Consider the following 27,835-nt stretch of genomic DNA (forward strand, 5'->3'; position numbering starts at 1 on the left):
CCACACAAAGGGGTTTTAAAATCTTATTATGACTCAGTAGTGTTATGAAAAGAGGCTCAAAGAATTTCAATTAGAATCAAAATTATTTGTACCATGTACCTCAACAAACATTCTTAGATCCAGAAAAGAGTGATCAGATGGGGGGTGATCCCGGTCAAATAGGGAAAATGCTGCTCCCCTGCTGTCTGCTTCAGAGTGCTTTGTCCACCCTGATGTGTCCACCTCTCCCCAAACGTCTAGTCCATGTTCTGGCTAGATTGTCCTGTTTCCCCTAATCACAAAAGCATCCTGATTAATCCAGTGTCATTTAAGTGTAGGAAATGGCTTGTGGGGTAGTATTCTCATATATGTGAAATGACATCAAAATTACAGTGTACAATTATTACCATTTCCAGTATTCTTACAATTCTTGTTTTTTTTTTTAATTGAAATAGACTTGATTTAGTAATCCTCCTGTATATACATCTTCATATAGTTCTTTTAATGGAGTATACAAATCTCATTTTGATGTTGACTTGTCTTTAACACCTCCTTGAAAGAGTGAAAAGTGAAACTGTTGCTCAGTCATGTCAGATTCTTTGCAACCCCGTGGACACTAGCCCGACAGACTCCTTTGTCCATGGAATTCTCCAGGCAAGAATACTAGTGTGGGAAGCCATTCCCTTCTCCAGGGGATCTTCCTGACCCAGGGATTGAACCTGGATCTTCCACATTGCAGGCAGATTCTTTACCATCTGAGCCAGCAGAGAAGCCCCAACACCTCCTTAACACACGCTAATCTCCTTTTAGCAGAGAGAGACACAGAGAGAGAAATCCTCAGGACCCAGCTGGAGCTAAATGACACTATTTTGCTTTTACTGTGTTTACTTTTGTTTTATTTTATTTTAAAAATATTTATTTATTTAGCTGCACAGGGTCTTAGTCGAAGCACCTGGGATCATTAGTTGCAGCATGTAGGATCTAGTTCCTTGACCAAGGATCGAACCTGGCACCCCTGTGTTGGGACCGTGGAGTCTAAACCATTGGACTACCAGGGAAGTCCCTCATTGTGTTTCCTTTTAGAGTTCGCTTTTATGAATGGAGAACTGTATAGGCTTTCCAACTGTCATGTTATAGCTTCCCTTTAAAGAAACATATTTGACTTTTGAGTTTATCAACTTCAAGTAAATTATGAAGAAAATGCTGATATGGGGGATGTGGACAGAGCAACATTCGTGAGGGTGCTGCTCAGCTCAAGTTCGGGGAACAATGTCCTTATCTACTGAGTTTGCTGCTGCTACTGCTAAGTCACTTCAGTCGTGTCCAACTCTGTGCGACCCCATAGACGGCCTCCTACCAGGCTCCTCTGTCCCTGGGATTCTCCAGGCAAGAACACTGGAGTGGGTTGCCATTTCCTTCTCCAATGCATGAAAGTGAAAAGTAAAAGTGAAGTCGCTCAGTCGTGTCCGACTCTTAGCGACCTCATGGACTGCAGCCTACCAGGCTCCTCCATCCATGGGATTCTCCAGTCAAGAGTACTGGAGTGGGGTGCCATTGCCTTAGTTTTGGCTTTTCAGGCAGTTTTTGATAATCATCGCCCCCAGGCAGGTTTCCCTTCCCACTCTGTGCAAAATTCTCTTGTAATTCTCCCCACAGTTACCTGTAGTTAACTGTGGTTAGTTAACTGTGGTTTGTTAACTGTCTACAGGGCAGTCTTTCCGGCTAGACTATAATTTGCCTTATTCATTTCTTTGTCCTCAGCTCCCAGAGCAGGTCCTGGACTAGGCTGGTTATTCCTGTGCTCTTGTTTGTGAAGATGGAGGTTGCAGGTTTGTCCCGATGGGATCAAGACTCAGCTGCCTCATGTCAAGGCAGCCCCGCCGTTTGGCAATCTCTGTCATGAATCTGCTGGAGTCAGTGGGGACATGTAGGAAGGAACTTCAGCAGGGCACACTGGATCCCGAGCGGTAAGGGAACCGCAGCCCAGAGTGTGTTCTTGGCTGATGTTACGGACCCACTATTAGGGGGGAGGGGCAAACTTGGACTCCGAAGGGGACGCATTGGCCCCATAGACTGGATGAGAGCAGTCTGTAACGGAGTGTGGCTCTCCTTTCTCCTCGCCACCAAGCCACTTGCTAGTGTGCCCCTGGGCAGCTGTCTTTCAGCTCATCTAGAAGGGACACTTTGGTTGATGTGGGAACACCTAGCTTTCAGTGAGCGATGAATTAGGAATTCTTATCCGGTGTGTGTGTGCGAGTAAAGGAGGGCAGGAGATGAGGAGGGAGCACCTGAACATCAGACCTTGGTCTTGCATGAGTCCCTAGTTCCCAATTCTGAAAAGCACTTTTGGGAATCCAGGCATTCTCTTTCCACCCCACCCCCACCCCAAACTTTCATCCCTTGGCTGAAAAACTACTATTTTTTTTTTTAAGGTAATTAAATACAGGCAGAACTTAATTGAAGCACTACCCATCAGGTGACCAGAACTAAAAAACTTATGAAAAGCAGGAGGTTCTTGGAGGTATTTGCTTTTATAAACAAACCCTTTCTGCCTACCCTAGATCACTAGCATGGAGTGTGTTTCTGAGAACCTCTACAGCGCATCCCCCGTGGCACATCTGGTTTTGATTGATAATAAACCCAATGAGCAGAGATGCACCTGGAAAAAGGAAGTCTCCTAATTGGCTTTGACCCACTTGCCAGTGGCAGGAGTGATTAATCATTTTGTTTCTCCAACTCTGCTTACTCAAATTCTCTCAAGGGGCCTGGGGCCTGGCCCAAAGGAGGCCATTGAAGCCAACATTTCTTTGACATCTGCGGGTTTATCTTAAAAATGCAGGTGAGTTTTATTTTCTATAGCGTAACATTTTCTTGCTTGTTTCAATATGAAAATGAGTAAAATAACTTCCTGGTGAAAGTGCTTAAATCTCTACTCCCAACTGTTTTCCTATCACCAACTTTTGGATGAAAATCACATTCCAGAAGCAGCTTGGGGTATCTCTTAACAGACTGCTGCTGTGTGCTCCTTGGGAGCCAGCCCCAGGGTGAAAGTGAGTTGCTAGGTGATCGCACCACTTTTCAAATGTCTTCCAGAACACACACAGAGCTTCTGTATGCCCTTCTCCACTCGTGGAGGGTGCTTACAGGAAGTGGAGAGGTTGGTGGTAAAAAGATTTTCCAACTGGAGACCATTTGTCTGCTCATCCTCAGGGCTTGGCACAGTTAAGGGGAAGCTTAGGATTAAAAAGGAAGACAGTGTTTCTTAACTTGGATATACCACTTCTCTATGAGGGTGTTTAAATTTCGTGTTTCCATTCTGATGATATTTTTTAAAAGATGGATAGGCATATTCTCGATCATCTGAAAGTTGGCCTCAATGATAGTTCTGTTAGCAAGTGAACTGTGGTCCCAGGCTAGTACTTTCAATTTCATGGGCCACTAAGAAAAAAACCAAGTGTAACTACATACATGTCATGGACTGAATGTTTGTGCCCACCCCGCTATTCCAGTATTGAAATCTAATCCTTAGTGTGAGCGTATTTGGAGATGGGGCCTGTGGGAGGTAATTAGGACATGAGGGAGGGACCCTCAGAATGAGATTAGTGCCCTTATATTAAGAATAGAGGCCAGAAAGCTAGCTTACTGTCCTCCTGCCATGTGAGCATACAGTAAGGCAGCAGTTGCAAGTCCGGCCCTCATCAGAACCTGACAATCACTCTGGTCTCAGACTTCCAGCCTCTAGAAATGTGAGAAATAAATTTCTGTTGTTTATAAGCCAGTCAGTCTACAGTACTTTTTCATATTAGTAGCAGACTAACTACCACATTTAGAGTGGACGAACAACAGAGTCCTGATGTACAGCGCAGGGAGCTATATTCAACATCCGATGGGATGTCCCGGGAGGCGGTAGTAAGAACCTGCCTTCCGGTGCAGGAGTCTAAATGTTGGGAGCCTATAAGAAGTTTATTATCTTTAAAATTAGTGGGTACAAATTCAAATTTGAGAAGTCATTCTTAAACATAAGGAACTCCATCTCAAAAATGTGTTCCATGTTCACCCTCCTCATTTTTATTCAACATAGTATTAGAAGCTCTAGCCACAGCAATAAAGGAAAAAAAGGAAATGAAAGACACCCAAATCAGAAAGGAGCAAATAAAACTGTTACTACTTCCAGGTGACATAATACTATATATAGGAAACCCTAAAGACTCCACCAAACCCCTCCCCCAAAGCAAAAAGCAAACAAAAAAACCACTACCACCAAAACCATTAGAACTAATAACAAACGCAGTAAAGTTGCAGGATACAAAATCAACACACAACAATAAATTGCATTTCTATACACTAATAACAAACAGAAAGAGAAATTAAGTCAAATAATCCTATTTATAATTATAGCAAAGAAAATAAAATACATAGGAATAATTTTAACCAATGAGGTGAAAGACCTGTACACTGAAAACTATAAGATGCTGGGGAAAGAAATGGAAGAAGACACAAATAAATGGAAAGATACTCCATGCTCACCGATTAGAAATATTAATATTGTGAAAATGTCCATACTACCCAAAACAACCTTCAGGTTCCATGCAATCCCTAGCAAAGTTCCAATCTTAAAATTTGTATGGAACCACAAAAGATGCTGAATAGCTAAAGCTATCTTGAGAAAGTAAAGCAAAGCTAGAGGCATCACATGCCCTGATTTCAAACCATATTACAAAACTATAGTAATAAATGTAGTATGATACTGGCAATAAAAACAAACACACAGATTGATGGAACAGAATAGAGAGCTCAGAAATGAGCCCATACAGGGTATACGGTCAATTTGTTGCTGTAGTTCAGTTGCTAAGCTGTGTCTGACACTTTGCAACCCCATGGACTATAGCAGGGCAGGCTACAGTCCTCCACTGTCTCCCAGAGTTTGCTCAAATTCATGTCCATTGAGTTAGCGGTGCTATCTAACCATCTCATCCTTTGCTGCCCTCTTCTCCTTTTGCCTTCAATATTTCCTAGCATCAGGGTCTTTTCCAATAAGTCAGCTCTTCCTATCAGGTGGCCAAAGCACTGGAGCTTCAGCAACAGTCCTTCTGATGAATATTCGGGGCAATTTCCTTTAGGATTGACTGGTTTGATCTCCTTGCAGTCCAAGGGACTCTCCAGAGTCCTCTCCAGTAAATGATCGAAATGTTAAATTTTGTGTTATGTGTATTTTACCCTCACCTTTCACTGTGGCAACCGTTAAGTTTGTTTTCTAGGTTTATGAGTCTATTTCTGTAAATAAGTTCATTTGTAACATTTTTTTAAGATTCTGTGTGTAAGTGATATCACATGATATTTGTCTTCTCTGACTTTTAAGTATACAGTTCAGAGGTATTGCGTGCATTCACGCTATGCAAACAATATACAGTGAATACACACACACAACATACAGTGAAAGTAGCTTAGCAAATCCATGTCACAGCAGCAAGGACGGGCCTGGTTTTCAATCTTCTTCAAGCACACACAGCAGCTCTACCTGCTTCCCAAGGTGCACAAGCGCTGCCCGAGGCATCCTGATCCTTCCCCAAGAGGTACTTCCACTGGCTCTCCAAGTGAGTATTCTTATGGCCCCGAGATAAACACAGGGAGGAAAATCAGCAAACCTGCAGCTCTTGCAAACTGAAGCCCAACTTGGCCTGTTCACTCTGCCAAAGATAGTAACTAACACAGTGTCCAAGCCCGAGTTCTCAGGTGGATGCATCATGGTGGAGCATAAATTTATCTTAATACAGTGAAATGCTGAATAGCCATTAAACTCTAGAATCGACAGCAGCATTTTCCAAAGTGTGTTCTGTGAGATGTCCATAAATGTTATGTGAAAAAAATTCTGTTATGAGATACACTTTGTCACACTGAATTAAACAGGTTAAACAGCGTCTTTACTGCAGTCTTCTGAGAGCCGTGCTAGTGTGTGACCCAAGTGGGATTCCAAGCAGGGAGGCTTGGAGAACACTCATGCAAGTGTTTGCCAAATGAACCTGACCACACAGGATCATGCTTTTTCAGGATCATGTGAAGGACTGATGTTTCATAAACCCACTTTGGAAAAACTTTCATTTAGAGAAAAGTAATAAAGTAGGAAATGGATATACACCTAGCCAGGTGTCAGCAACCTGTAGCCTTTGGGCCTACATCCAGCTGCTTGTTTTTTCACAGAATTAAGAATAACTTTTACATATTCAAATGGTTCCATTTTAAATAGTTATGTAAGTCCTTGAATAATATTCTGGTTTTGCGTTTTGGTTTCCAGAGCCCCGTATATTTACTATCTGGCTCTTTAAGAAAAAGTCTTTCAACTCATGTACTAGGTGATAAAAATACTTAAAGAATGTTCATTGTTTTTGACTCTTCATAGGAGCAGTAATGATTATGATGTCCTGTTAGAAGTGCCTACTATGTGTGAGGCACATCGTTGTTTAGTTGCTAAGTCATGTCCAGCTCTTTGCAACCCCATGGACTGTAGACCGCCAGGCTCCTCTATCCGTGGGATTTTCCAGGCAGGAACTCTGGAATGGGTTGCTGTTTCCTTCTCCAGAGGATCTTCCCAATGCAGGGATCAAACTTGCATGTCCTACCTGGCAGGAGGATTCTTCTCCACTGAGCCACCTGGGAAGCCCTGTGCAAGGCATGTATTATTCCATTAAACGTCACAACAACTCTGTGAGAAAGGGATTATGGTCCGCATTTTACAGATGAGAAAATTGAGTATCAGAGAAGCATGGTGGGGAGGAGACAGAACTCAAAGCCAGGTCCAACCCCAAAGTTGGTCATGGTTCCTTTGTCAGTGGGTCCGCGTAGTCCAGGGGGACAGAGAAGACAAACCACTGGAGCACAGAGGAAAACTAGATCTTTTCATTTCATGTAGTTTTAATTTATCCTTCACTTTAAAATTTGAGTATCTATTTTATTATACTATGTCATAGTTATTATAATAATCAGCTAAAACTAGCCTAAATCAGTAGCCAGTAGACAGTTTTTCAGGACCCTCAAAATTTGTTCCCCTTTCTCCTTACCTGAGTTCAGAAGTAGCCAAGAAAGACAGAGGGATCCAGGGACCAGAGAACAAAATGCCACCTTTCCCCTTGAGAGAGCCGTGGGAGAATCTGCTTAGGTGAGGTGTGTAGTGGTTAATGGGCTTCCTAAGGCTGAATTTCGGAAATAGCCATGTCCCTTGATCCAGTCACAGGCAGCCCTGAAAAGCACAGGATGGCTTCGGGGTGGGGGGGGGCCTGAACTAGTAAGCCTCCCACTGACAGAGGAAGAGGGGAAGGGGTACTCCCTGAAGACATCTGTCCCCACACAGGAGGGGGGGCTGAGCTACAATGCCTGGCTCCTGCACTCCCAAGTATCAGTCTTCTGTATCATTCCCTCTTCTTCTATAGGGAGAGGGAAGAAGGGAGGGCTGGAGCAGTATGCTAATGGAGCTCTCCCTTCCTGTGGGAAGGAACCCCAGGCACGGGGTGTGAGAACTTGCCACCTAACAATATTGTATATCGGGGGTCCCCAGCCTCCGGTATGTACTTCTTGGTGATCTTAAATGGAACTGATGAAGTAATAATGGAAATAAAGTGCACAAGAGATGTAGTGTGCTTGAATCATCCCCAATCCCCCCCGCCCCCCCCCCGGCCCGGCCGCCGTCCATGGAAAAATTGTCTTCCACCAAACAGGTCCCTGGTGCCGAAAAATAAAGGGACCCCTGTTGTACATGATATATCTATTTAGTGATATATGTTTTTATATTATTATTATTGCATTTGTGTGAAATATTTTTCTATCAATATACCATCAGGTATACAATGAAAACCATCTGAAGAGCACTATTCTATACTAGACTGTACACGTGTGTGGCTAAAGCTCCCTGCAGTTGAAAGTGAAACAGAGACCACAGTTTATTGTAGGATCTGGGCCTCCTGGGTCTTAAGAGGAGATGAATCTCGACTTTACTGACTTCCTTTTGAATGCTCTGAACACTGCCACTAATTTACAGGTCTCTGAAGGAAAACTTGTTTATGAGCTGGAAAACAAATTCCATTTCCAGGGGCTGTTTTCTGAAGTTTCCTACTTGAGTGGTGATCTTGCTACGGGGAAATCCACTTGGAGAGCTCCAAGTTAGACCAATAGCAAATAGGAAGCCTTGAAGTTCATGGGGTCCATTCAAAGAAGTATTAATACTTTGTAATCACAATGCTGTGAGTAACAGCACTGAAGCCTGGGCTGCAGGGAGGGGTGGAGTTCCAGCTGGAATTAGGAGTGATCAGCTTGAGTTCAGAACTCAAGGTAGAGATGAAATGTAAAGTTTGACCTTTTCCAGCATTTATGACATGAAATAGTACTCTTGCTAGATGCTTTGTGGTTTCAGTCTAGTACAGTTGAAGAATTAGCTATAAATAAACCCCCTCTCAGATAGTCAGACTACATGTTTTTACACAAGGAGCTTCAAAAAGTTCTGCAAAAAACAGAATAAAACGAAGAACCCCCACACCAAACAAAAACAGAATAACTTAATTTTACCAAGCAGTTCTCAAATGAATGTGTTCACAGGACACTTATTTCATTATGCGTCGACACTCGTTTTGGAGAGCACACTTTGGAAAATGCTGAATGGAAAAATGATAGATTTGGGGGTTGTTGGCTTTATTCTATTAAGGAGCTATAGATCCAAGGTCATCCTCATACTAGCTGTGACAATCTGTGAACAATTTCTCAGACTATTAATTTCCTCATCTATACAACGGGTATAATTCCTACCTAGAAGAATTGCAGTGAAGACTGAAGAGATAACACGTACAAGGTAACTAGCCAAGGCGGCACTAGTGGTAAGGAATCACCCACCAAGGCAGGAGACACGAGAGGCGTGGGTTCAGGTCAGGAAGACCCCCTGGAACATGAAATGGCAACCTGCTCTAGGATTCTTGCCTAGAAAATACCATGAACAGAGGCGCCTGGTGGGCTACAGTCCATGGGGTTGCACAGAGTCGGACATGACTGAGCATGCAGGCTCGCAACCAGCCAGTAGCATGTACTCAACAAAAAGCAGGCCTTTCGTCTTAATTGCAGCATTAGGTTTTGGAAACAGAAAGTAGTTCTTGAGTATGATTTTGAATCCAGGAAAGAATTACATCAGGATAAGAAATGTGCCTAGATTAGCATTTGGGAGGAGACACATTATGGGGTAAAGTCAGTTTTAGGGTCAGACATGCCATGTACTGGCTATGCGAGACCTTCAGCCAGTGTCTTCACCTTCCTGAAACTTAGCACCTTCACAGGCGTAAAATGCAGTATCTACTTCACGGAGCATTCTGAGGATGAAATCAAAGTGTAGGCAATGTGCCCCCAGGCCTGGCACACAGCAAATGCTCAGAAAAATAATGTGACATGATCACATTAGTATGAAGCACCATTTTTGAACACTTATACAATGCCACGCAAGCAGCTGAGTTTGGACATTTCTTCACAGTGCAGCATGCAGACCATTTCCTCACAATGTACTTAAAAATTTTTTTATTTGGCTGCACTGGGTCTTAGTTGCAGTACGTAGGACCTTAGATCTTTAGCTGTGGCACGTGAACACTTAGTTGCTTCATGATCCCTGACCAGGGATCAACCCCAGGCCCCCTGCATTGGGCACGCAGTCTTAACCACTGGGAAGCCCCACAATGTACTTTTAAAGGATGCAGATTCCCGCTGATTCTGACCTTCAGGGGCTGCAGCCCAGGCACGCACACTTTGGCAAGCCCCCTGACTAAATCTTCTGGTCACCAAAATTTGAGAACTTGTGACTGGGAGGCATGGGGGTTGCAAGATGACGAGGTATCACACCTGGAGCAGATGGACATGAACTAGAGAAGGAATGGGAAGAGTGGCCCCTTGATATGAGCTTTACCCCCGAGTTCACCACGACCCCTTGGAGTGTTTGCAGCTGTGGGTGAGCAGGCTCGTGCTTGGCATGGCATTCCTGCAGCAGGAGAGGACTGGTGAGTGTGCCAGTGCCAAGGCAGACCTGAAGGAGGGGAATGGGTAAGAGACCCCTGAGAGACAAAGTCGTAACTCCTGACCAGTTTCCATCCCAAGCCATGAGGCTCTGGGGCCGCAGCGCGCCTGCCCTGGGAAGCCACGCCATGGTCATTAGCAGTTGTACTCTTGTGACTAAGCCCGTTGGTTTGGGAGATTTGGGATAAAATGCTCCTTGGCGGGGGAGGGGAGGGGAAGGAGCAGGGGGTAAACCACATAATGACTTTTCTTATGGGAACAGAGTTTAATATATGAACAAAGATGATTCTTATGGTGCACCAGAAGATCACGGCTTTAGACTGTTTCCTCCAAGGCGGGATGAATACTGTATATAAACGCTCCCCCTTGAAGTTCCTCTGTGCAGGGGATCTGCTTGGTTCCATTCTTCTGTTCTTAGGAAGGTGGGTGGTCACGTCCTTTTGTTTAAAGATTCACCTGGGACCAAGGAGGCTCCACACTGGTGGTTGGCTTTTCCTTAGCTCAGCCCTTTGGAAAGTCCAACAGGCAATGCTCTCCACCTCCCAGGAGCAAGCGGCCTGGGCAGTCCTAACCCTGGCTACATCCACCACCTCCCTGTCCATCAGCAGGCAATGCCAGAGAGAGGTCCAAGCTCTCTGAACACATAAAGTTTTCCATCTTTAGACACTGGGCCAAGATGGAGGAGACCCAGCAAATACAAGGAAGCTTGCTCTTGGTTTCTGAATACTGCAGTTAAAAGAATCAAAGTGCACAAGAGCCCAGAGAGAAGTCATCCCTATTTCTGAGCAATGCCCAAATCGAGCTCACACAGGCTTCTGCTTTCTGATCTTCGAATCCAGGCCAAGACGTGAGGGCACAAAGCTACTCACCCTTTCTTCAGCCAAATAAAATCCATAGACACATCTTCACAATGAAGCTTGAAACCAGTCAAGCACTCTTTTTTATTAAAAAAAAAAAAGAAAGAAAAGTCTAATGGTAAAGTATATAGTTTATACATGCTACAGCTAACTCATTGTTCATCACCCCTCCCCCTCACATTATATATGCTCATGTATTTTTCTGTGTGTGTGTTATAAGGAAACAAAGACCACCACCAGAATTTGTCAGCTTGCCACAGGTACGAGGAGTGCTGAGATACTGAGACCTCCAGCAGCATCCTGGGAGCAGACACCAGGCGGTGGGCAAGGCTGTCAGTGCCCACTGTTCTGGAGGCATGCCAGGAACAGCCTAGTCACTTGGTGGCTTCCTGAAGCAGGAAATGTGGGTTGTAGCCGAGGTGACCATTGTGGTACCATCCCGAGAATGAAGGGGGCGTGGCTATGAACAATTTCTTGGGCACAGTGGCATAGACAGGCACACACTGGGATAAAATATGGACACCTTCAGTTGTGTTAGGATTGCTTATTGCTGTAATAAGCCTGGCAGGGGCACCTCCTTTTGTATGTTTATAAAGACCCGGAAGTGAAGGATGCCGGCTGTGGCACTGGGTTTGGTCTCTTTAAGGACAACAGACGTTGAGTCCCTTGTCCCCAAGTGGAGCCAAAAAGGCTGACTTTGGAGTATAGACAGAAGTGGCAGAGAAGGTAGGATGCTGGCACACAAGGGGTGGCTTGAGAACTTGGCAAGGTAGCACCAGAAAGCAGATATTACCCCCAGGGGCTGGATGGTACAATCTGGGGTTGGACCACTCTGGAGCCCATTCGGTTTAACCCTGCAGCTCCACAGCTCTGTGATCTTCAGGGGCTGAGGGGCATTTGGACGTGAGAAGCTTAGCCGAGTCAGGAGCAATTTCTGCAGGCCACGGGAGGGCTCTCCGCACCCTCAGGCCTCAGTGCCAGCCAGTCTCCTCCTCTTTCAGGCCCCACGGTCTGACGACAGGTCATCTTTGGTCTATGGCATATATGGCTGTTTGCAGCAGAAGCCCTGAAGGGTGGGCCTGGAAAATCAAGGAGGGGACAAGACTGCCACACGTGACTCAGGCTGTTTTGTGTCCAATGTCACAGCCCAAAGTGAAGGGCGAGACCTCCCAGAGAGCAGCCCGAGACTCAGAAACAGAGGATGGGAGCTGAACCGGGCCACGCACGCGCCTGTTCTTGATGTTGACTTGCCAGCTATTTGAGGGCAGGAGCCATTTCTTCTCCATCCCACTCAGTACAAACTGAATAAGTACTAGACTGTCCCATCTCTCAGCCTAAGCAGAGGGCCTTCCAAACTTTGGGGAGATTTGGCACTGGTCCTTGAATGTGGCAAATTTGTTTTCCTACAGTCTATTTGATGAGGAAATCCCCAGTGTGCCCAGAAATGTTTTAATGCCAAGAACTTGGCCTAAGAAACCAATCACAGGGAGAGGCTTTGTGGAGGACGCCTAACACACCTCCTGGAAGCCTGGCAGGGCTCCAGCTGCAACCCAGCTCTCCCCAAGTCTCATCCTGAGACTAGGACATAAATCCATCAAATGGCAAATAAATTCAGAGTAAAAAACTTGAGCAAAGGCTTATTTTAGATTCTAAAACTCAGTTTTCCCCAAAGATTTAGTGTTACCACGAGCTGTCGTCTTACCCTAAGATTTAAGATAAGATAGCCATCCCAAGGATACCTGCCTTTTTTGGACTGGCATTTGGCCTGTGACCTACTGACATGTGTGATTGTGGGGCCGGGGAGGAAAAAATCTAAATTAAGAGGGAGGGTCACTGCTTCCCTGAAAGCATCATCATTTCACCACTGATGGCAGAGGAAAGGTCATGGGCCCTGGGGAGAAAAAAATTCCCGGATTCAAGTCTTGGCTTGGTCACTGTTTGGATGACGCTGGGCATGTGACTTCATCCTCTGAACCCCAATGTTCTCACTGCAGATTGGGGCTGACCCTATGCACCTCACAGGCTTGAAGCGAGGAGGATGTTAAAGGAGGGAGTGCTGAGCACCGGTAACCTGCCCGGCGCTCGGCACGGCAGATACTCCTATGGCCCCACGCCATTCCTAGGACATGTGCCACGGTGGTGACTCCAGGTCCAGGAAGTGTGCATTTGTTCCAGCAAAGGCTCACAGCGTGGTGGCTACAGTCCTGGATGGTGTAAACCCAGGTCCCCAGGGGAGGACAGCGAGGGAGCGCCCCGCCCACCGGGACCACCCCTTGCAGCTGCCTGGGCAAGGGCCGTCACTGGGATAGGAAGAGCTGGAGAGACGAGACTCAGGCTACAAAGACATCCTCAAGAAAGAATGATGGAGAGAGAGGAGTGTGGCTTTAGTGCCTTCAGTTCATGTCAGAATAATAGTAAAAAGGCGAATTCTTTCAAGTGCAGGGAAAACTTTCTGCCCTGGAAAAGGGAGAAGCTGTCCTTCCCACCTAGCTGACCCCTCAGAGGAGGAGATGAGGTCAAAGACAAACCCCTTCAGTGGAAACCGCACACAAGAACCTAAGCTCTTCACAGCCAGGCATGGAGCCACCCACAGCCTGGTCTTTACTCAGCGCCTGGCACATAGTAGGCGCTCACAAAATTGTAGAAAAGTTTCATGAAGGCAGAGAAAGAATTGGAAAAAAAATTGAGAATTCTGTCTTTTGAAAGGTAGTCAAATCCTACATAACAGCTTCACAAATGGTGTTTAAACCAACGTGGGTCAAAAACAGGGAAACATGCTACGGGGCCTCCCCCAAGATGAGGTGACCTTGGAGGGTGGGTGGCCCTCTCCCATTCTCTCTCCTGCCTCTGGCTGCTACTGACCCCCGCAAAGTTCTGGGCACAGGGCCAAGGGGCAAGCGGGTGCTGCAAGGGAACCTTGGAGCCCTGCCCCAGACTCTGGGGTGTGGGATGTACAGACCTGCTGAAGGAAGGAATAAAGATGCTACTGTGGATCAGGGGAGGCTCCTTCTCCTGCAGCAGCGTCCACAGCCCAAGTGGCAATGAGGCGGGGGGAGGGCGGGACGGGAGTCGGGGGAGAGCGTAGAGGACTGTCTGCACATCAGTCCTTGGCACTGCGAGCAGCCCCCAGGAAGCCACAAGAGCATGGCAGCAGATGACGGCTCTGAGTCAGAGCCTCTGGGGCAGGACGGGGCTACTTCCTGTCCTGCAGGGAAGGGGGGGATAGGGCGTGTGCTGCCCTCTCACGTCGTTCCCCAGCCCCACCCCAGCCCAGGCAACCTGGGCCACAGGCTGTGGGCTAGGAGCCAGAAACCCTGGGTCCTGATTCTTGTTCTGTAGTGTAACTGTGCCTCTGTGTGCCTCAGTGAACCACATCAGTCAAATGGGTGCAAGGGCTGCCCTGGGTTCTTTCCCACGAGACCACAGAGAGGGAGAGTGCGTGGAAAAAAAAGAAAAGGAAGAAAACTACTCTTCGAGAACCAGCGAGCAGCAGGAAGCAGCAGCAGAGAGAGACAGAAGGTTCTGCCTGGCCCCTGGGCCCCTCTATGGGGCTACTGCTTGACTCTGCTCAGTCTGCTGGAGATCCAGCCGCTGGCCCTTGAGCCACTGGGGCCCCTTGGGACTGGCATGTGAGACCACCTTGGCTCCCCTTGCTTCATAAGCTCTATCCCCCGGGGGTCACAAGCACAAGAGCAGGAAGCAGGGCTCCGTGGCAACACCAGGGTGCTGGGCAGCCCCTGGGTGGTGCAGCTGTGGGGGTTCAGGGCAGCCTTTAGCAGATGCCACAAGGGGTTGGAGGGGTGGTGGGAGCGGGAGCAGCCACGTGGCCCCCTGATGCACACCCATGGCAGCCCGCCAGTATCTCCCTCTCCCCCGCCTGGTTGGCTCTCACAGGGCACAGGCATGGAAGTCAGGCCAGCCTAGACTCACACCCCCTTCCCTCCTCTTCCCAGCTAGTGTGCCCTTGGGCACACCGAACCCGTTTCCTCATCTATAAAACAGGTACACTGGATCAGAGAGGGCTATTGTGAGGGCTCCCCATGAAGGGAAAGTGCCAAGTACAGCGTTTGGCACCAATTAGCTACTCAGCAAAGAGGAGTTCCCAGGGGGGCATGGCCTGTGAAGGGTCCCCTTTCTCAAACGAACTTTGAGATTCTTGCACTAGGGAGGCAGAAGTGAAAGGCCCCCCCAAAAGCAGACTGGGGATTCTTGTTTAAATGCATTGGATTGGACCAGAGTCTGCAGCAGGAAAGTGAAGCATGCTTGCAGCTGGCCGCACTCCTCTAGAACTGATCACGGTCCCAGCACAGAAGGGAGGACGGCTGGGCGGGCCTCCAGGCCCCATGCCTGGGGCAGCTGCATCTGCTTGAACCTGAGAGGCCCGGGGACCTGAGGCCTTGGGCAAGAGGACACCTCCCTGGGATCAGCAACAGAGCCGACTTCTACACAAGAAAGTTCTTTCTGGGACCAGGCATTTGGGAAGCGAGTGAATCAAGTCGCTGGACATGAATGAACTGGGTAGGAAGCTGGGGACATTCTTAGGACTCTGATCCGAGCAACGAGAAACCCTTTCTGCAGTTTCTCCAGATGATGGGTTCTGGTCCCGGAAGCCTCAGAGAGTCAGGGTCCCACTGCTGGGTGGGCAGCAAGCTGCTGGGCGGCAATGCCACTGGCCTTAAGGCAGGGATGTTAAGTCAAGAGAAAGGGGTGTGGCCTCGAAGCCTCCAGGGGATGCTATGATGGGAGGGATCACTCTCCACCCCGGAAAGAAACCACAGTATTCCATTCTTCCTTCCTTTGACGTTGCGTGGAGGATGATAAATTAAGAGGCATATTAAATATGTGGGTAAAGCCAGCAGGGACGCGCAAGACCTCCAGGCAGGAGAGGAGGCGGCTAGGGCTTCTTTCTGAGATAGTTGGAAGGAATCCACCCTTCCCAGGACGGGGCCCCACTCTGGACCTGGCAGAACCACCAGCCGCTGCTGTTCTTTTCCCGGACCTCGAACACCGTCCCCTCCTGGAAGCTGCTGGTATCTTGGTCTCCTTCAAAGTTGGCCACGGCCACGTACAAGTCCTTCGGGCCGTCGGTGCTGGGGAAGGGGCCTGCAGCTACTTTCTCCTTGTTTTCTCCCGTCTTGCCCATCATCCGTGGCCCCAGCCCACCTTTGCCTCGCATGTCATCCTGGCCCCCTGAGGAGTTGGAGAGAAAAGGTTTGGCTTTCGGGGGAACAAGCAGGGCCCGGCCTGGGGCAGGAGCTGCCTTGCCTTCGCTGCTCTCCCGCTGCGGCCCTCTGACCTCTGGAAGGGGCCCTCTGACCTCTGGAAGGGGCCCTCTGACCTCTGGAAGTGGACCTCTGACCTCTGGAAGGGGCCTAGACGATGAGGAGGTTTTCTTGGGGGGTGGTGGCCTCCGAGGCGGGACCATAGGTCTCTGGAGGGATGCCTCTTGGAGAGGGACTGGCGTGGCCTTAGGCACAGGATCGGTGGTCTTGGCTGGCCTTGGAGGGGCTCTGCAGGGCGCCTCCTTTGGGCTGGGCCCCTCCTGCTTGCTCGTCCTGTCCTGGGCACGGCCAGGCCCCTCCCCTGGAGGGAAGCCACGACTGAAGGCCCCATCCTGGCCTCCTCCCGCCTGGTGGCTGCTCTCTCCATCTACAGAGGCCTTCTCCTGGGACTTGGCAGGCCTGAGCTTGCTCCGGAGGTTACAGATGTCCACTTGGTCTTCGCCCTGAGGTGGCTCTGTCCTGGGGGAAGGAGCTGGTTTTGGCCTAACCTGAGGTTTGGACTTCAAGAAAAGGTTCTGGGGAACGGCTTCCGGCTTCTCCTCCGGTGGACCAGCTTTGGATTTGGAGATAGGTCGCAGGCTGGGCTTCTTCACCTCCTTGGCCAGCACTCTGTGGCCGCACTCCAGCCCCGTCTCATTTTTCAGCTGGAACAACTTGCTTTTCTCAGGTTTGGGCTCCGCTTTCCTGCTGTCCCGGGCTGGCGGGGCGTGTTTGGCTGGGATCATTGGCAAGATCATGCCAGGTGGCTTGGGTGAGGAACCCCTGAACTGCTCCATCCTCTGCCGCTCCTGCAGTTCCCCTTCTGACTTGATGATGGATTCTTTCCGGGGAGGGAGACTGGGTTTCTCCTCCAGGTCGGGGTCTGAGATCTCCTCGTAGCCTGCACATGAAGACGTGTCTGAAGACGCCTTCCTCAGCACCTCCTTACCACCCTTCCAGTCTTTGGCCCACGGCGTCCCGGAGTCCCCTGCGCCATGCGGGGCGTCGGGCAGGGGCCGGGAGGGGCCGCTGGCTTCACTGCCCGAGCTGTTTTCCACTGCTGCTGTGTCCCCCAGCCGGAGCTGTGCCACCTCGTTGGGCAACGGAGCCAGGAAGTTGGGTCTTGAGGCATTGCTAGTCTTCTTATACTTGTCAATGAAGGTCGCTGGGGCCCATCCCTCCTTATCTTCGATCTGAATGTACCACCAGCCGCTTAAGTTCTTCTCGATCACCTGAAAGGGAGGGCAGAGGAAAGCTCTGAGTAAGAATGGAGGCAGGGCCAGGGGCCAGGGTGGGCTGGGAGAGCCCACGTGCAACTGAGGCTCTACAATCAGAGACTTTACATTCGGCAGGTTCCCAGACTGTATCTACCAGGCGGACCATCTATGGAGACTGCTGTGTATAAGAAACATCTTACACAGGGGTAGGTGCTTGTCTACTTTAGGATTCCTCAAAAAAGCAGTCCTTGAGACATGAACTCTGGTGTAGGTAGGTAATTTGAGAGATGGTTCCAGGAAGCGGAAGTGAGGAAAGGGAGGGCCAATTAGGAACAGGTTAAGGCTCTAGGCCTACTACTACTACTAAGTCACTTCAGTCGTGTCCGACTCTGTGCGACCCCATAGACGGCAGCCCACCAGGCTCCCCCGTCCCTGGGGTTCTCCAGGCAAGAACACTGGAGTGGGTTGCCATTTCCTTCTCCAATGCAGGAAAGTGAAAAGTGAAAGTGAAGTCGCTCAGTCGTGTCTGACTCTTAGCGACCCCATGGACTGCAGCCTATCAGGCTCCTCCATCCATGGGATTTTCCAGGCAAAAGTACGGGAGTGGGGTGCCATTGCCTTCTCCGAAGGCTCTAGGCCAGCGGGGCTTAATTCAACAGGACCCTATGAGAGACAGTGCAGAATCAGACACGGGGTGGGGACACTGACCTCCTGACTCCTAGTCCCCCCACTGCCTGGACATTAACCTCTCCCCTTTCGGGGTGGTGTGCTCAGGCGAGCATAGTGGGTGGGAAGCAGTCAGGGGGCGGGGATGCAGGGCAGGCCACCAGCAGTGTCTGCTAAAATTCTGAAGTGGTTCAAGACAAACCCCCAGTACAGCCCAAACTAGCCTTGATCATTGCTCCTTTGGTTGAGCACCTGACAAAGACGCTGGCTGGTGTTTACAGGCATGGTGTATGAAAAACGTGCATCCTTAACTGTGGGAGTCACACCCGCTCATGTTTGGATACAGGGGAACTGATGCTGATGGAAGTTTAACAGACTCCCCTCTCATCTCTCTCTCCCTCTGGGACACAGGCTCATTGAGTGGAATGGTGGGTAGAATCACTCATATTATTTAAGATCTTACATTTCCTGTCTCCTTTTTGTTTAGAACCATGTGGCTGAATTCACACGGGTGAAAGGTGTACATGCTCCATATTATGGACTGCATTCAGGCGCCCCAACCCCTACATTCACACACTAAGCCCTAATCTCCCTACCTTAGACCATGACTATATTTGAAAACAGAGCTTTTAAAGAGGTAATTAGGTTAAAACAGGGTCGTTGGGGCGGGGTTGTGAATTGTTATCCTTTTAAGGGGAGATTAGGACACAGAACATCCAGCATGAGGGGAGACCACGTGTGAACCCAGGGAAGTGACCGGCTGTGAACCAAGGAGAGGCTAAATCTGACACCTTGACCTTGAACATCCAGCCTTAAGAATACGAGAAAATACACCTCTGCTGTTTAAACCAACCAGTCTGTGGTCTTTGGTGAGGGTAGCCAGGGCAAACGAATACACAGCAATACGTCAGCAGGCTCTGTGCACAGGAGAGCTGACTAATTACAACCACCCGAGAAGACAGGGATTTTCACGCCATTGTACACTTGCAGAGCTGAGCCCCATGAGAGCTGAAGAACTCACAGAGGCTCACACAGAATGTCAGGGGTGGAGGTGGGAGTCAAAGGCTGGGGAGCAGCCTCCAGAGCCCGAGTCTTTACCACAATCCATCCCTGCCCTGGAAAGTGGACGCTGCTTGGGGCGGGGGGAGGGAAATGGTGCCTGAGGTGAGAAACCACCGAGGCAGAAGGCTGTGGGTGCAGTTCTGCTGTTGCACTCTGCTGCCCAGACCACAGAGGAAGGGCAGCCACCCACCCAGCGCAGGGGCAGAGGCCGGGCTCGGTTCTGGCCGCCTGAACAGCCCCGGTCGGGCCCAGGCCTGAGAGGCCATACCACAAAACAGAGGAGGGGAAGAACAATCACGCCCACGCGCAGGTTTCCATGATGACCACAGAAGGGAATATGTGTGGCAGCGCTTGGTAAAGGAGGGAAAATGCTACCTACTAGTCATTAAACTTCAGGGGAGAGCCTGGGAGTGCAGCAGGCACGTGGCAGGCAGATATTTAACACGTCCCATTGGAGTCTCTCCAGGAAAGGGTAATGAGAAATGGAAGTCTCTTATGTGCAGGCGGCCAGTGTCTTACCAACACATGCTAGCTCTGGTGATGATTCCAGGTGATGCTTGGTGTACAAGTCATTACTGGCACATCCATAAATTTAAACTCTAAGTATGTACATAAGTGAATGAAAACAGAACAGTAATCAAACTAATACATCAGGGAGGGTTTGCTGAGCTTACACTCTACCATGTACCGTGGTGGAAGCTCTAAACATTTTTGTTCTTTTTAATTTTGTTGTTGTTAAAAGGTAATTTTACTTTATCCTTTTTTAGAATTTACTTTTATTTATTTATTTGACTGCACTGAGTCTTAGTTGTGGCGTGCAGGATGCAGCATGTGAACTCTTAGTTGCGGCCTGTGGGGTCTAGTTCCCTGACCAGGGGTGGAACCCAGGCCCCCCGGACCACCAGGGAAGTCCCTGTGTATCTGTGTTCTTAATCATCACGTATGGTAGTTTTCATTAACTAGAGAGAAGCTACGGGCTACTGTGAATACAGACATACCTTGTTTTCTTGTGCTTCACTCAACTGTGCTCTAGAGATACTGCATTTTTTTTTTTTTAACCAAATTGAAGGTCTGTGGCAACCCTGCATCGAGCAAGTCTATTGGTGCCATTTTTTCAACAGCAGTTGCTCCCTTCATATCTTCCTGTCACATTTTGGTCATTCTCACTACAGGACTGGAAAAGGTCAGTTTTCATTCCAATCCCAAAGAAGGGCAATGCCAAAGAATGTTCAAACTACTGTGCAATTGCACTTATCTCAGATGCTAGCAAGGTTATGCTCAAAATCCTTCAAGCTAGGCTTCATCTGTATGTGAGAACTTCCAGATGTACAAGCTGGGTTTACAAAAGGCAGAAGAACCAAATATCAATTTGCCAACACTCCTTGGATCACAGGGAAAGCTAGGGAATTCCAGAAAAACACCTACTTCTTTTTCAATGATTATGCTAAAGTCTTCAACTGTGCACTTGTGTGTGCCTGTGTTTAGTTCCTCAGTCCTGTCTGCCTCTCTGCCACCCTTTGGACTGTAGTCCACCAGGCTTCTCTGTCCATGAGAGTTTTCAGGAAGGATACTGGACTGGGTTGCCATTTCCTCCTCCAAGGGATCTTCCTGACCCAGGGTTCGAACCCATGACTCCTGTGTCTCCTGCATTACAGGTGGATTATTTACCCAGTGAGCCATCAGGGAAGCCTTGGACTGTGTGGATCACAACAAACTGGAAAATTCTTAAAGAGATGGGAACACCAGACCACCTTACCTGTTTCCTGAGAAATCTGTATGCAGGTCAGAAGCAACAGTTAAAACTGAATATGGGACAACTGACTGGTACAAAATTGGGAAAGGAGTATGACAAGGTTGTATACTGTCACCCTGCTTATTTAATTTATATGCAGAGTACATCATGCAAAATGCTGAGCTAGATGAAGCACAAGCTGGAATCAAGATTGCTGGGAGAGATATCAACAACCTCAGGTATGTAGATGATACCACTCTAATGGCAGAAAGTGAAGAGGAACTAAAGAGTTTCTTGATGAGGGTGAAAGAGGAGAGTGAAAAAGCTGATTAAAATTCAACATTCAAAAAACTAAGATGATGGCATCCAGTCCCATCATTTCATGGCAAACACAGAACAAATGGACACAGTGACAGATTTTCTTCTCTTGGGCTCCAAAATCACCGCAGATGGTGACTGCAGCCATGAAATTAAAAGACGTATGTTCTTTGGAAAGAAAGCTATGACAAACTTAGACAGCATATTAAAAAGCAGAGACATCACTTTGCTAACAAAGGTCCACATAGTAAAAGCCATGGTTTTTCCAGTAGTCATGTACAGATGTGAGAGTTGGACCATAAAGAAGACTGAGTGCTAAGGAATTGGTGCTTTCAAATTGTGGTGCTGGAGAGGATCTTCAGAATTGCTTGGACTGCAAGAAGGTCAAACCAGTCTATCCGAAAGGAAATCACCCTGAATATTCATTGGAAGGACTGATGCTGAAAGTGAGGCTCCAATGCTATGGCCTTCTGATGCCAATAGCTAATTCCTGATGCTGGTAAAGATGGAAGGCAAAAGGAGAAGGGGACAGCAGAGGATGAGATAGTTAGATAGCATCATTGACTCAATGGACATGAATTTGAGCAAACTCAGGGAGATAGTGAAGGATGGAGGAGCCTGGGGGGCTGAAGTCCATGGGGCTGCAAAGAATCTGACAGGACTTAGTGACTGAACAACATCATATTTCAAACTCTTTCATTGTTATCATTTGAGTAATGGTGATCTGTGATCAGTGAACTTTGAGGTCATTGTTACAAGAAGATTATGACTCAGTGAAGTTTCAGATGGCTGGTAACATTATTTTAAGCAATTAAGTATTTTTAAAGTTAAAGTCTGCACATTTTTTTTAGATATAATGCTTAATGGACTATAGTGTAGTGTCAACATAACATTTTTTTTTGGCTCTGCTGTTTGGCATGTGGAATCTTAGTTCCCTGACTAGGGACTGAACCCCTGAAGTGGAAGCATACAGCCCTAACCACTGGAGCACCAGGGAATTCCAACACAATTTTTATATACACTGGGAAATCAAAACATTCACGTGACTCACTTTATTGTAATTTGGCTTTATAGTGGTAATCTGGAACTGAACCTGCAGTATCTCCAAGGTTGGCTTGTAAAAGCAAATGCAAAATCACAAGAATGGAGATGAAAGAAAAGAGCATGGACTTTAAAACAGGAGAGATCTAAGCTCAAATCCCAGCTCCACCACTTCCTAGATATGTAACCTTGGACATTTACCTAACCTCTCTTTGTCTCAAACACATGTATAACATGGGCTAAACATATCATCAACCTCTTGGGACTTCTGTGAAGATTAGTTATCAAGGATATAAGGGATCTGGCACAGATAAGTGCCTGTATCATCATATCATCACTAGTTAAACATGTCTTGAAGATACATAGACCGCACAAAGAACTAAGCTATTCCTATAGCTATACTGCTAGACTGCTGTGCTTCCATTAATGAATTCTGAACACTAAGATGGTGGTGAATTGAACCAGGAAGCAAAACTGAAAGAGAAGAAAACAAAGGATAACAGTGTTTATCATGTTAAGAGAAGACTACCTGGTTAAACCAAAAACTTTAGGGACAACTATTTCTCACCTGAGTCCTTCAAGTCACCACTGGCAGAACCTATGCCAACATCATAGAACAATAAAGCAGAGAAGTTTCAAGGATGGGTTACATCTGTGCTTCTGGAAAAGAATGCTGGGTATGTGAGCTATTTATTGGCTCAGCTTGAGCAAAAGCAGACAGGATAAAAGCCAGAAACAAGAAAGGGGAATGGGTCTGCTTGAAGTGGGGGTGGGACCTTGAAGGGAGACTCCCCAGCTCCCCAGAAAACCCCAGGGATCCACTCACTCCCTATGGCACACAGTCAGCCCTCAGCATCAGCACGATGTCTGGGATTCCCTGGTGGATTTTGTAACGTTCTAAGCCAATGAGTGCTGCTACTTATCAGCAAATGCCCTGTCAGCTGGCATGCTCAGTGGTGTGTGTTTGCACAAAATCCTGGAAACTCCTCGTCTTAAAGGAAAAGGTTTTATCATGGTTTTCAGCACTCTTGGGGAAAAAAAGCAAAACACTTTTATAATTTGCAAAGCGGACTTCTGGTTTCAAGATGGGAGATGGAATGAACAGCAGTTTCCTTTTAGTGCAATAAAGCCAGGAAATGAATAAACGAACACAAAGCCAAGCTCAGAAGGAGGCAGACAAGAAGTTAGTAGACCAGGAATTGTGAGGAATCACTAATGGATGGAAGCTGTAAGTGGGGGCAGTGGCCCAGGAATGCTACAGGGAGTTCTGCTGCAAAAGGCCTGCCAGGCTTCCAGGAGGTAGAATCTGGGATTAGTGAGGTCCGGGGGCAAGTCACCGGGGATTGATTACCTGCGATACCAGGGCAGAAGCAACCATGCTGGTTGACCCCTCTGTGCCCTCTACTCCGATTCTGTAAAGCAGGTGGAGAGAACGAAGTGATTGCTCACAAGTGGAAACAGTGGAAAGGTAAGCTCGGGTCAGAGACATGACACTGCTCATAGTCTCTAATCTGGCCCTGAAGCCACTGGAAGTCAACCAGCCCCTTGGAGATACTCCCCAGCTGGGCTTTTGACTGTCTGTTGCCTCTTTTTGTACAGCCCAAGTACTAACACCATGAAAGGAACTGAAATAAATACCAAGACCACTGCAAAGGATTTAACATTGAGGAAAGAGATCATGAACAGTAACACATTTAATATTCTTAGATAAAGAACAGTATAGAAATCATGAAAGAATAGGCTATTGTGAAACATGAACAAGTAACTATGAAAAAGAATTGGTAAGAGCTCTTGGAAATAAAAATGATAATTGCTGAAATAAAATAATAAAGAGACTGAATTGTTAAAAAGAAAACAATTAATGGACTAAAAGATGAAGCAGAATACGCCAGGAATGCAGAACAAAGTGATGAAAATGAAAAAAAGGAAAGTTAAGCGACATGGAGTTCTCATACTGTTTCATAACCATTCCAGAGGGGAAGAATAAAAAGAGTGAAGATAGTCAGTATTTAATTATGTACAAGTGGAAAATTTTATAGGTAGATCTCCTAGTCCTATAATTGAAAAGATCCACCATATGCTGAGCAGGGTAAAAATAAAGAAAGGTACCTAGACATGCTGTAGAGACATGCCAGCAGTTTAAAGACAGTGAGGAGCTCCTGAGAAAATCAGAGGAACGACAGCTAATGAAAAAGAACAAGGAACAGGTGATAGCAGCACCTGGCTAGCAACGGTCAATGCAAGAAGAGAATGGAGTAATCTGTTCAGCACGCCAAGGGAAGACGACCGGAATTCAAAAGTCAATCCCTGAAGAATGGGGGAGGATAACATTCACTCATCATAATGCCAGGAAAGCATTATGGGACTTCCCTGGTGGTCCAGCGGTTAAGGATCCTCCTGCCAATGAAGGAGACACAGGTTTGATCCCTGGTCTGTGAAGATTCCCTGCTTGCTGCAACTAGAGAAAGCCCGTGTGCAACAACAAAGACCTAGCACAGCCCAAAATAGAATTAAAACAAGAAAGCATTCTGGACACAAATAAGGGCCTGCCCTCAGTTAAGGACTGAAATGTATGAACCCATCGTGCATACGTGTGTGTTTGCAACCCTATGGACTGCAGCCTGCCAGGCTCCTCGTCCATGGAACGTTTCAGGCAAGAATACTGGAGTGGGTTGCCATTTCCTCCTCCAGGGGATCTTCCCAACCCAGGGATCAAACCCATGCCTCCTGTGTTGGCAGGCGGATTCTTTACCACTGAGCCACTTGGGAACCCCATACAAACCCACAGAAACTACCAAAAGGGTAGAGAAGGGACACCATTGTGAACCCAGGGAGGCTTCCCAGATGAGGCAGGGATATAAAGAATAAGTTGGATTTTGATATGCCAAGTTTCATTCAAAGAACGGCCTTGAGTGCTTTCCATGAGAAAGCAGGTAGTGGGCTAAGAGCTAGGTTAAAGGCAGAGAGGGATAGGGAAGCCTAGCGTGCTGCAGTCCATGGGGTCACAGAGACTCAGACATGACTTGGTGACTGAACAACAAAAGGCAGAGAGAGCAAGAGAGGTGGGGCAGGGGTTCAGAGGAAAGCAGTGAAAATAAGGCTGATCAGTAGTGGAAGGAGGAACAGCCCTTGATGTGGAACGATGTTAAGAAACAGGCGTATGTTTCACACCAGAATATCAGTACATGTTTTGCAACAGCAAAATGGGAGAACTGGACATAGAATTTATCTTGAAGCCCAAGCAGGATATCTGGAGAGTTTGCTCTGTGGACTTGAAGTTAGTAAGAACAGATTGGGAGAAAAATAATAGGAGCAGATAAAGACCCTTTTAGAGTCTTGGAGGTATTTCTACTGTCCCCTCAGTTTCTCTGTGAGAATTGGGATTTGAATTTTATAAAAATAAGTTTGAGAGGCTTCAACTCAGGTTCTTTAAACACCACTTCAGACAGCCCCTCTGACGCCTGCATGGACTGAAGAGCACAGGGCGTAAGAAGTCTCTGGAGCAGCTTGGGTGAGGCACGGTAAGCAGCTCCTCCAGGGCTCACCGGGCCACTGTCCCGGGACGTGAGAGGAAGACAGAGGGAGGCAGGCGGAGTCGGAGCTGGGGAAAAATGGTGGGTGCTTCGGAGGTCTAGAAAAGAGACTGAAGACCCTTAGGGGACTTCCCTGGTGGTCTAGTGGTTAAGAATCCACCTTCCAAGCCTGGATGGGAGGGAAGTTTGGGGGAGAGTGGATACGTGCATATGTACTGCTGAGTCCCTTGACTGTTCACCTGAAACTGTCACAGCATTGTTTGTTCATCAGCTGTGGTGGTGTTCAGTGCTCGGTCCTGTCTGACTCTATTCTTTGTGACCCTATGGACTGCAGCACACCAGGCTTCTCTGTCCTTCACCATCTCCCGCAGTTTGCTCAGACTCATGTCCATGGAGTCAGTGATGCCATCCAACCATCTCATCCTCTGTCTCCCCCTTCTCCTCCTGCCCTCAATCTTTTCCAGCATCAGGGTCTTTTCCAATGAGTCAGCACTTTGCATCAGGTGGCCAAAGTACTGGAGCTCCAGCTTCAGCATCAGTTACACCCCAATATAAAATAAGAAGTTTAAAAAAAAAAAAGATCAGCTTTCCAAAGCAGGGGACATGGGTTCTGTCTCTGGTTGGGGAACTAAGATCTCATATGCTGTGGGGCAACTAAGCCCACACATGGCAACTAGAGAAGCCCACGTGGCATAGGGAAGCCCCAGCATGGCCAAAAAAAAGACACATAGGACACACACCACACTCATGCACTGGCTCATAATCATCTGTTCACTCTCTGTGCCTGTCACTCATTCAAATGTGCGTTCACAAAGGAATGGCTCTCTGAGTACCTACTGTGGACCAGACAGGGTTAGAGGCGAGAATGAAGAGGAAAACATTCCCTGGTTTTCTGGGTATTAGCAGGAGGCTAGTGGGGAGATGGATTTTCATTGATTTAACAACATTTATTGCAAAACCACCATGTGCCAGGCACTGTGCTACCTCTGGGGTTACAGAAGTGAAAAAACAGATACGGTCTCCATCCTCCTGAGATCCTCAAATACTGGGCAGATAACCAGCAGGCTGTCAATACATCTGGTTCTAATCCGGAGACAGACAAGGGTTCAAATCCTGACTCTGTCACCTTTTGGCTGTGTGAGTTTGAATAGCATCTTTTTTCTGAGCCACAACTTCCTCATCTGAAAAACAGGGATTGAACCATTCCTGCCTCATAAGAATAAATGATAATATGATTAAGGGAGACACAGCCTGCGAGGTGCTGAGTGCTGTGGCTGGCACCTAACTGCTTCTCCGTTACGTATGGACTTCCCTTCAAGCTCTAACCCCATGAGAAAGAGAAGAGAAATGGGAGAGGAGAAAAAATAAAAGGAGAGAGAAGAGGCAAGCAGGGAAGGAGGTGATAAAAACAGAATACAAGCCAGTCACAAAGGCCACATAGTATAGGATTCCACGCATATGAAAAGTCCAAAACTGATAAATCTCTGGACCCAGAAAACAGAGAAGTGACTGTCTGAGGCTGGGGCAGGGGCACTGAGAGGGAATGAGGAGAAATGGAGAGGGACTGCTAACGGGCCCAGGGCTTCTTATGTGGGTGATGAACTGCTCTCACGTTGATTATGGTGATGGTTGCACAACTTTCTAACTATACTAAAAAACCACTGAATTTTATACCTTAAATCACTGACTTGTATGGTATGTGAATTATATCTCAATAAAGCTGTTACCAAAATTTTAAAAATGCAGAAGTAGAAGATGATGCCTAGACCAAGAATCCCAAGTAGAACAAGCTTGTATACAGCAAAGGAAACCGTGAACTAAAGGAAAAGACAGCCCACGGACTGGGAAAAAATATTTACATATGATGCAACTGACAAGGCTCAATTCCTAAAATAAATACACAGCTCATTCAACTCAACAACAAAAAGCAAACAGGCCAACTGAAAAACGGGCAGAAGACCTAAACAGACATTTCTCCAAAGAAGACACAGAGATGGCCAACAGGCACATGAAAAGGTGCTCACTATCACTAATTATTAGAGAAATGCAAATCAAAACTACAATGAAATATCACTTCACATGGGTCAGAATAGCCATCATTAAAAAAATCTACAAATCTACAATAACAAATGCTGGA

At 47.4% G+C, this 27,835-nt stretch overlaps 1 protein-coding gene across 1 annotated transcript in view; it reads right to left on the bottom strand.

The window, feature by feature from the left end:
• Positions 1-10,915: 10,915 nt before the first annotated feature.
• SH3PXD2B (SH3 and PX domains 2B) overlaps positions 10,916-27,835 on the bottom strand; it is a 124,258-nt gene continuing 107,338 nt past the window's right edge. Inside the window, exon 13 of the mRNA XM_025270848.3 lies at positions 10,916-17,361. Within this exon, the coding sequence (XP_025126633.3) occupies positions 15,763-17,361 (1,599 nt within the window). The 3' untranslated portion in view covers positions 10,916-15,762. The remainder of the gene's footprint in view (positions 17,362-27,835) is intronic.

Source organism: Bubalus bubalis, chromosome 19, assembly GCF_019923935.1.
Source record: "Bubalus bubalis isolate 160015118507 breed Murrah chromosome 19, NDDB_SH_1, whole genome shotgun sequence".
NCBI lineage: Eukaryota > Metazoa > Chordata > Mammalia > Artiodactyla > Bovidae > Bubalus > Bubalus bubalis.